Genomic DNA, 9,814 nt, shown 5'->3' with positions numbered 1-9,814 from the left:
CGAAACGAAAAAATAATACGATATAAACTCTTTAGAAAATGTCATGATGTTGTGGAATTCTTTCACCTCTTGTTTTGGTACAATTGTAATCGTTTAGCTACCGAGAAAAGTATCTTGTTACTTTTGTCCGGATTCAGCGATAAGCATTTTTTGTTGCTATGCCATAAATCATCATATCGCATAACGATACTGAATCACCTGAAAACTGTCATTAACAAATACCGAAGAACCAATATATTCAGTGGGTGCATGCAGAGGGTCTTTCCTGTTCGGAGTGAAAAACGTGAATAACGTCGACAAAATAATTTTTCGAATAGAATATTATAAAATAATCAATTGAAATTTTTTTTAGCAAAATTAGAAAATTTTTTTTTTTGCATTTTATTATATTATATATTTTATATAATAAATTCGATCACGTTTCTATTTCGGGTACGTAAGCTTTTGAGGAAAATATGTTACGCCAATAATTATGCTTGGCACCCATTTTAACTTTCATATTAATTTTCTAGCGTCTCACCGCAGAAACTATATACATGTATTTTGGAATGTGAATTTTGATCTGCAAACTTTTCTGAATTGTTTTCTGAAATTTACAACACAAGTCTTTGTTTAGACAAAATATAGAAACATTAAAACAAACGCTCGTGTAGCTGTTTATGAAATATTGTTTTAACATTTACAATTAAATATTCCATTTATATTTTAAGATATATTTTACTATTGATTAATCTTGTTGAAGTCTTTGGAATTGAGTAGAAAAGAAATTACACAATGAAAATAATAAGCATCGTCTTTGTCGTTGTTATTATCGGTGAGTAAGTTGTTAAATTCTTGGTAATGAAAATTTGTTTAGAGGTATCATAAAAATCAAATTTGATATTGTTATGGCAACCCGATAGCCTAACACGGAGAAAATCATTCAAAACGATTCATATTAATCCCTCCATATTCCAAACTTAGGCGGAAATGCGTTATCAAAATCAAAATTTATCACTAAACATTCTAGAAATATATGTTTTTAAATACACTTTACTCATAGTCATTATGACCGATCACTCTCAATATGATTGTGGCAACATGGATGATAAAAATGGAATATTTGTCCTCATTTCTCACCAAAAGAAAATCGGCTTTATTATAGGAAAAGCCACATTTTTTAGTCAAGTGTAAAGTATTCTACAAGTGGCGGGTGTATGGGTTCAAATGTACGTGGGTCCAAATGCACGGTCACCGGTAATGGAAACTGCAATTAGCTATGGAATTCAGAAATACTTTTGCCCACAAGATGCATGCTGGGTAGGTTATGATGCTTCAAAGGCGCGTGTTTACGTCCAGTGTGATGTAATTCGATCGTCAAGTGAGATTACCATTTCATTACACCCACAAGTGCTCTTAAAGTGTTTGAAATTGTCCATTTTGAAAGATAAGCATTATCCCGAGAATTCAATGGACAATGGCTAGCAGGTATTCTAGCTGGTATTAGGCTAAAAGCAATAAGTTTACTGACTGATAAAAGCTCTGCACTCAGTACTTCAACTTTACTGGCTATTGAACTTTCAACTTATCGCAGAAAATAGACTAAACTTAAAACAAATTTGTTTTGAAGGGCCGCTTTTTTTGTATTCTTATGCCTAATAAATATGCCGTAATAAATGCCTAAGACGTACAAATTTCTCGACTTATAAACTCCAGCGTTTTTGTTGGGGGTTTAAAATTTGGATAGATAATTAACACTAAGATGCGTGAAGTAGTGGAGCTGAAAATTTTGCAATATTTCTGTGAATAGAATGCATTCATGTTCAAGAATTTGGCGAGATGAAATCTGACGTTGATTAATGGATTATTTTGATTGACAATTCATCTCTTTTGTGCGCTTGGTAAAGATACCAATGCCGATACAAATATAAGAACTATTGTATATTTAAATAAAAATATAAAAATAATTTTTTTATAGGGGCCATGTCTATCGACGTTCTTGGATATTCGCGAAATGGATCTAGAAGAGTGGGGAGATTGCGATACCCGCATGCCCGTGCGATGGTAAGTTTACTCTTACTGGGAGACAATATGACAATTTAAAATGATAGCGTATACCAGGGGTCGGCAAACTGCGGCCCGTGGGCTAGATCCGGCCGCGGAACAATATAATCCGGCACGCGACGCTTCGCATGGATTATATTAACAAAACAACTGTATTGACGAATATATTCTTTTACTCTTTACGTAACAGAATTCGTTTTGAGACACTAAATTATATTATAACCTACCAAGTATATAATTCACAATCACTCGTTTAATGAGCCTATAAATTGATTATAATTAGACAAATGGCAACATAACGTAAAAAAGTTGATGCTGAGTGCAAATGAGTAAATGGCGCAAAAAATATTCAAATATCAGTCTTCGCGCGCTGCTTGTAAACTAAAATCGGTGTGACAAAATGTGATTCATTGGCCATTTCCTCGGTTTTTAACTTTCTAAAAATATGTGCGGCCCGCCAATGACTTGCAACCATTTTTTGGCCCGCGAACGACGAAAGTTTGCCGACCCCTGGCGTATACCAACAATAGCAAATTTGTACGATAACCATTCAAATTCACTCTACGATCGAAATACTAAATTCAAATTGAGTGGTCATAACAAGCCCTCGCACTAGCAATCGCTGATATTATGTGACGAGTCACAATCTCTAGAAACTGGAATATTTCTGATTCGACAGTGCCTATACCAATTTATCATTCTCTGGTTGCTTTATTTCACGATAAAATAATGTATATACCATAATTTAATTTGAAATGTTGTTTACGACCGATCAATTACGGGTATGCATAGTGCCTAAAACGCAAGAATGAAAATTAATATTTATTCTACAATTTGCAAGTTAAGTTGCGTGACCTGTATTGTTATGATTTGTCGACCAACCGTGAATTTGGGCTTTCTAAATAACCACAAAGTAAAATCGTATTTGTTTTGACATATAGAGGACAAAAATTTGATAAAATCTGGCAAAGTTACATACTATTTTACACAAAGCCCTCGCATTCTGTAAAATTTATCCATTTTGTAATTTTGCTATAATCTACAAAGTCGGTGAATATTTGGTTCAAAACAATGCTTAGATAAAAGGAAATTGCGGTTTTGGGGCGTTTCAAACCATGAACTATATTCAGGAATTGTTTTTTTACAGCACTGGAATTTGTGAACTTGTGCTGAAACATCAACATAACACTTGACATACTAGTTGTTATTGAAAATAATGCACGGGAATGCCGTGACCGGCGGTTAAGACTTCTGAAAAAAAAAATCCTTTTTTAGACTAAAGGCAGCAGAAACATGGTATCAGGATATCCCAAAATCTGCAAACGATTTTGTGAGAAAAAAGGCGACAACTTTGTTGTTAGCTGTTGGAGAAGTTCCAAGTCACTTCAAAAACGTAAGTATACCGACCCATTGTCTTCCGTCGTCACCATGGGACAATAAGGAGAATCAGTTATAATTGTTTAAAGATTTTTACTATATCTATGGGGTTTTGAAATACCATTTAATACCTGCAAATCGTTACCCCTACTTCATTTTATCTTTTACTGGACCGCAAGGATACCTGAACAAGACAGTATTAGATTGATAACCAAGAATAGCATAATTATCTCCCCGCAAAATAATAAGCATTATTGTAGACAATCGCTTAGATCATATATATACTGTACTTTATTTAAAAAAAAGAGATATATTTGAAATTCCCAAACTAGGACTTTCAAGATAGTCGATGGGTATGGCCATCCCTGCTCATAAGGTTTTGCTACCAGGGTGATTAAAACCGCAAATTCATAAATCTGTGCATTATTAAGAATATATTTTTAATCTGGCTTTCCATACTGATCTAGTCCAATGTCTCATACGTACAGCATGGGTATAACAAGAATAATTTAGAACATGAAGTCAATTTGTTTAATAATGTGGAGATTCATATTTTGCATTATTATTGCTATTGCTATTTTATCTTTAACAAGTTAGACTTTGGCTTAGCAAAAATTTACTGATATATTACCATTTATATTGGAATATTTATACTCTTCTGATATTTCATTTGTTAGATTGTACGAAATAGTAAAAGACAAAATAGGCATAGAAATACACCATGATTATTGTAGAGACTTTTTTGACAATACAGATTTATATTTTTTTTCATTATTGTAACAAAACATCACGAATACCTCATTCGATTCTTTATTTTTACTGTATCTTACCTCTTTGCCTGACTTCCTTTTTTGCTACCTACAGATAAAAGATTCGAGGAACGCTGCTGGGCTTGCAGAAATATGTGCTTTGAACGAGCTTACGACTTGAGCGGCTGAAGTGGCCAACAAACATCTGAATTAATCGCTCGCTCGCAATCGAACCGCTCTGAATTAATACTCAATGACTTTGTATATATATTAACAGTGATTTTATCAAGTTCATTGCTGTAAAATAATTCATATACCTAGCAATATCTGTCTATTAGTAGAAAAGAGCAACTTTAAAATAACAACAGAACAAAACTCTACGCAGACGAGGAATCACGCAGCTTGAAAAAGACAGTTACAGTCAGATTTATTATGTTCTACTCAATTTATTACTTTGTCTCATTGAAGTTGCATCTTACTTTTTTCAATACACTGATAGTTGTAAATAATATTAATTTTTTACATCAATTTGGAGTCAATAATAATACTTCAACAGATGGTGGAATTGTTCAATCGTTGACTTTTTTAGTAAGATCTGTGTTTTTGTTTCGAAGTGGGTTGCTGAAAATGAAAAATTGAGCCAATTATTTTTCTGAGCTGGTCGAGAATATGGGTTTCTCTGGCGAACATCCAGGTTTTCCAAGTAAGACTGACGTCCGCGTCAAAAGCAAGAGTTCGCGTAGAGCCGTAGACACTGCCTCTTTATCTTTTATTCGAGATAATATAAATTCTTCTTCTGAGAGGAATTGTAAAGCAATGATTACAATGACCAAATGTTATTATACTACGTGATATTTGAGGCTTTCCCTCCTCTGATCTTTAATAAGGCTATTGAGAGAATTTGGCATATTCGTCGCATAAGGCATTATTATGTATTTATTGTGTTTTAATATATATATAGGATAGGATATACATATTTATTCCAGGGGAGAGGAAACGGCACAAAGATCGAGTATTATCTTGACCTCGATTCGTTAAAACGCTTTTAATGCCGTTGGTACAAAAATGTTCAATTGTGATAGACTGTAATATGCCGTTGGTGTAAAGTAAAATGTTCGAATCTCCTCTCGTCTGCCCCAAGTAGTTTGACCGGAATTAAAATTTTTGTGTGGAATCCCAACATATATCGCAAATTATTAGTGAGGTGCTTCTCTGCAATTCTCTTTTACAAGAACGCTCAATATAAGAAAAGAGAGCACCACCATCAGTTGGCACAAAAAAGTACAAAAATTTTTCATCCACCCCCGTATATTTCGAATGCGTTTGCTCGTATGAAACGTGTAGTTATGCAAATCAGATACTTAGTGAAGCCTTTCTCTTTAATTCTATTTTACAAAAGCGCTCAAAATAAGAAAATGAGAGCTCCACCACTAAGTGACATCAACGGAAAAGTAGGGTATTCTTTGTTTACGAGGTGATTGATTGAGCTATTTTTTTGTAGCTTTCGAACAGTAAATGTTTTGAAGGGTGGTTTTGGTATTGAGTGACTCATAGGCGGTTTTATCAGTAAAGAAAGTCCGCGGACGTCAAATAATAAATATTTTATTGAAAGAAAAGAGTGATGGTGGAGAATTGGGAGATTGGATTCTTTATTTTTAAAATATTCATTTTATATGTCGATTTTTGTGATTTATCTTGTATTTATCCTTGGCTGGTGTGTAACAGTGAATGAATAATCATGCATTGATGGTGTAAACGGCAAAGTACTTTGAAACACAGTTAGAAAACAAGTGCTTGAAATTTGTGGGAAAATTTCAAAGGGCCAAACGTCAAACTATGGCCCGTTTAGCGAACATAGCTACACAATGTTTTGTAAATTGAATATTTATACCTATATGACTATGAAGAAATGTAATACTCTTTTTAAAAATGTATTTTTCGATATTCTAAAATTTGATAAACATTTACATTTTTCCTTCGAATAATTTTTTTTTTATAAATTTGGAATTTTAAACAACAATTACATCATGCAATCGTAAAACCTTTAGGTTGTAAACTGCTTGTTTGAGGAAGTCTGATTTTGGTCAGATGAAACGTTACAGAAATATATTTGTGTTAGTGTGCAGATGGATTCTTGAATTGCATATTATGGTATTTTTATTCTTGCTACAGCATTCTTGCATTACAGGCATACGGATACACTAGCGCAAAGGCATTGAGAACGGAATGGAAGTTAGTATCGCGCACCTCTACTGATAGTTATATTCGAATTCTGTCCGTAATTTTCCAACATATTAAATGCTCTAGCTCTTCTTGCTAGTGAATTATTAGTGATGATGATTGAATAAAAATTTAGAACTTTATATGGGTTTGAAGTTGTCGAGGCCAAATACAAAAAGGGAGGATTTCAGTGGACATTGTTTGGGTATTGAAGAGAAGTTTACAGTAATTTCTAGTAATTCAACAATATTAATTGAAGATATTGGTATCTATTTAAACCAGGGGCCCGCAATGATTTTGAGACTATTATTGACACTAGCAATTTTCTTGTACAAAATTATATGAAACTCATCACATAAAATCGTGAATAATAGCGTTTATTATAACTAATGCGAATTATTAGTTTTGTGTTTTGAACATAACATGTCAATTCGAGAGTTAATTTGGGAGACGGCAACTCGAAGATCTTCTTCAACTTTTAGCCTTGATCTGTATTGTTTTTTATGTGTGAAAACGCAGAAAAGGTCTTTCCACATAAGTAGGTAGTTCCGAATGACAACAGATTACAGAAAACTCATTGCAGCAGCTGATATCTCCGGATATTCTTTTTCAACTAAAACTAAAATTCAGCCCAACTTCTTTTGCCATCAAATGCGGTCTTCAACCGTCGATCACTTGACAAGTCACCCAGTGTTTCAATCAAGTCTGATGATAGATGTTGTATGTTTGATACTGTGAAAGGTGATAATAATCAGACGTGTTGCTGTGGTGTTGTGATTTCGGGAAAATATTTATTAAACCACTGCGAAAGATCACGAAGATGACTGGTTATGGACTGTTTCACAATGTGTTTTTTTGAACTCGTTTTTTTTTCGAGAAAATCGTTCAACTCAGAAAACATATCCATTCTTCTATTTTCGACTCAGGCAGTTCAGTGTTGAGGGTATTCTTTTCGCGTAATAATTCTTTTGCTAATCGGCGGAAAGATGTATTGGTTTGTCAATGAATTTTGGATGCTTTGCTGTAAGATGGCGTTTCAATTTCACTGCTTTCAGGCTCTCTTTGGCAAAAACATCGGAACAAACAACACATTGAGGACGTTACTCATCATTTATATTAAGAATACACGTGAAACCAAGCTTTATAAATTCTTCGGTGTAATTCCGCTCATAAGGATGGTTTGAGTGATGTATTTCTATCCGATGAGGGTGAGGAGATGAGTTTTTTGTCGGGCGTTGATCCCCACTGACGCAAAGATGGTTTGAAAGTGCATGCGATGTTCTGTTTCTCCTATGTATCTTCCGTTCGCGGCTTTTTTGAATTAATTTTCAGTAATCAGTTTGTCAACATTATTTGTGACTAAAACTATCTTCAAAATTCTTAACCCCGCTTAATTTTTGGATTTAATCAAGAATGCCTTACAATAACAAATGTAACAGCATCCTAACTAATTAATTTGGAATGAACGAATCTCATCATCTTATATGTTCATGTCTTATAAGGTTTATATATTTCAAACTATCATTTTGATTCAATACATTCAACAACCTTTCATTTGAATGTGTCGTAGAGAAGTTTGGCTTAGTCTATCCCAGCTATTTCTAGATTAATTTTTGATTGCTTTATTTAAAATAAAACTCCGACAAAGCAAAACGATTATTGAGTTATTTGATTGGGGCTTATATTTACCAAATCACCACTAAAAACTAACAAATAGCCCGCGAAAACCGCCAAAACGAGGTAATATTTACAACCACGAAAGACTGCCTGAATGGCAAAAGTATCTGAGCGCTTCTGAAACGTTTATTGTTACGTCAAATTTTGCAATTATGCTGATTGGCCAATGTTACGGCAGTAAATGAGGAAGCGTATACTCGGGGAAACATCCATAATTATAATCAGAGATTTATAAAGTTGTTATACATAAATACGCTACACTGACGCGATGCTCATATTTATGACAAATTTAAATTGTTTTGCGACCCAGAGCGAAGGGCTTCGCCGTAGTTGCGGAGCCCTGATTTAAACCACTGTAGCGTTCGCCAAATGCACCGCCCAATAGAACTAGCATACGATTTAAGGTAAGAACATAGAACGCTATAAGGGTGGGTTATCACGCAAACATTTTTGTGGCAAATTTGATTCGAAAGAAATTTTTAAGATTTTCGGCGCGTTTTCCGCTTGCATAAAGTGGACTTCCTTTGCGAGACTCGTTTTTTTTTCAACCCTGCCGAAATCCCGCTGATGACCTAGTACCGAAAACCTGTCGGCGTAATTTTGTATTGGGTCAAAGGCAAGGAATCAACATAACCAGCTTTCCGGGGTTAAAGAGCGTCACTTGCTGAGTGAAAGAGAGTTCAGCAATAAACAAAATAATATTGACAAATATCATTTACTAATTTACGGTTTTTTGTCAAATGTAGACTACGGAAGCCATACTGCAAAATGAAATGAACTAGTTACCAGATGAAAATAAAGATTTCCGTTAGGTGACAGTGATGAGCTGTTTAATGAACTCATACGTACAATTAAATTTTGTATTATTATTCATAATAAAGGAACATATAAAAAGGATCGATGTGCTGAATTGCTGTGGTTTCTGGTTTTTTTTTTGCAACTTGTCAACCCATCAACTTATGGTGCTTAATTTTGGGGACGTCTTCTCGAGTTGGTGCTTACAAACTGGTTCAAATGTTGATTCGAAATATTCAACCAACTGACAAATAAAAGTTCTGATATTTAATTATCGCCTAGTCTATCGCAATCAGTGTCGATCAATTTTTAATTATCAAAGTTTTCTAAAAGACAATATCAGCATTAATACCAAGTTATTTCATTTGTGTCAAGGTTTTCCAACTTAAACTGACAAATATCTGACAAAATAACGAAAGAGCGCTAGTGTTTGCCACCAATCCCGGAAAACTGACTAAGCGAGAAAATTTTCTGATGCAGAGTTGGCCTATGCAACGCTCTGCTGTACTGTTATCCCTTTTGAGGTTGTCGTTGTGGAAAAATTGCTTCTTTCCGTAACTAATTCATGATTTCCAATTCCAACCTTCCAATCTTACTACTTTGCGCCACCATGTGGCCTTCCGTCAGGCTAGTCCGCTATCTGTTCGACCAGCACGGTTCCTAACTGAGGTCTTACAGGTATCAATGTGAATTTCAAAGCTGCAGAAACTTCCTTAGTTACTGATGTATTGCGGTTGGTTCTTTGATTTTTGTGTCCATATATTTCGGATTAGGTATTTTGATTTTTAATCAAACGATTTCCGCATTGCTCATAAACCGCTTTGAATTGCATATCAAATTGGATGATCGTATTTGTTTTCTGAGTTGTCTGTTAGATATAGTTGTACAATAGGCTTTCAATCTCAAATTCACGCCACTACAACATTTGTAATATTGCTACATTATCAGCTAAA

The 9,814-nt window shown here is 34.3% G+C and overlaps 1 protein-coding gene across 1 annotated transcript; it reads left to right on the top strand.

Annotated features, from left to right (window-relative positions):
- The first annotated feature begins 704 nt into the window (after nt 1–704).
- On the top strand, nt 705–4,724 carry LOC120345940 (uncharacterized). The gene is made up of 4 exons (XM_039415547.2): nt 705–814; nt 1,958–2,043; nt 3,319–3,436; nt 4,285–4,724. Exons 1-4 carry the CDS (start codon nt 775–777, stop codon nt 4,356–4,358), a joined length of 318 nt encoding a protein of 105 aa, XP_039271481.2. The 5' UTR covers nt 705–774; the 3' UTR covers nt 4,359–4,724.
- Nucleotides 4,725–9,814: the final 5,090 nt, after the last annotated feature.

This window comes from Styela clava, chromosome 1 (genome assembly GCF_964204865.1).
Source record: "Styela clava chromosome 1, kaStyClav1.hap1.2, whole genome shotgun sequence".
NCBI classification, from domain to species: Eukaryota; Metazoa; Chordata; class Ascidiacea; order Stolidobranchia; family Styelidae; genus Styela; species Styela clava.
This window is presented reverse-complemented; position numbering and strand designations above follow the sequence as displayed.

What these genes read in the sequence shown, in the direction of transcription:
- LOC120345940 (XM_039415547.2), top strand. Translation starts at nt 775, where the DNA reads ATGAAAATAATAAGCATCGTCTTTGTCGTTGTTATTATCG. An exon ending in CTTTGTCGTTGTTATTATCG is followed by an intron (nt 815 to 1,957) that starts GTGAGTAAGTTG and finishes ATTTTTTTATAG; the next exon opens with GGGCCATGTCTATCGACGTT. An exon ending in TTCCAAGTCACTTCAAAAAC is followed by an intron (nt 3,437 to 4,284) that starts GTAAGTATACCG and finishes TGCTACCTACAG; the next exon opens with ATAAAAGATTCGAGGAACGC.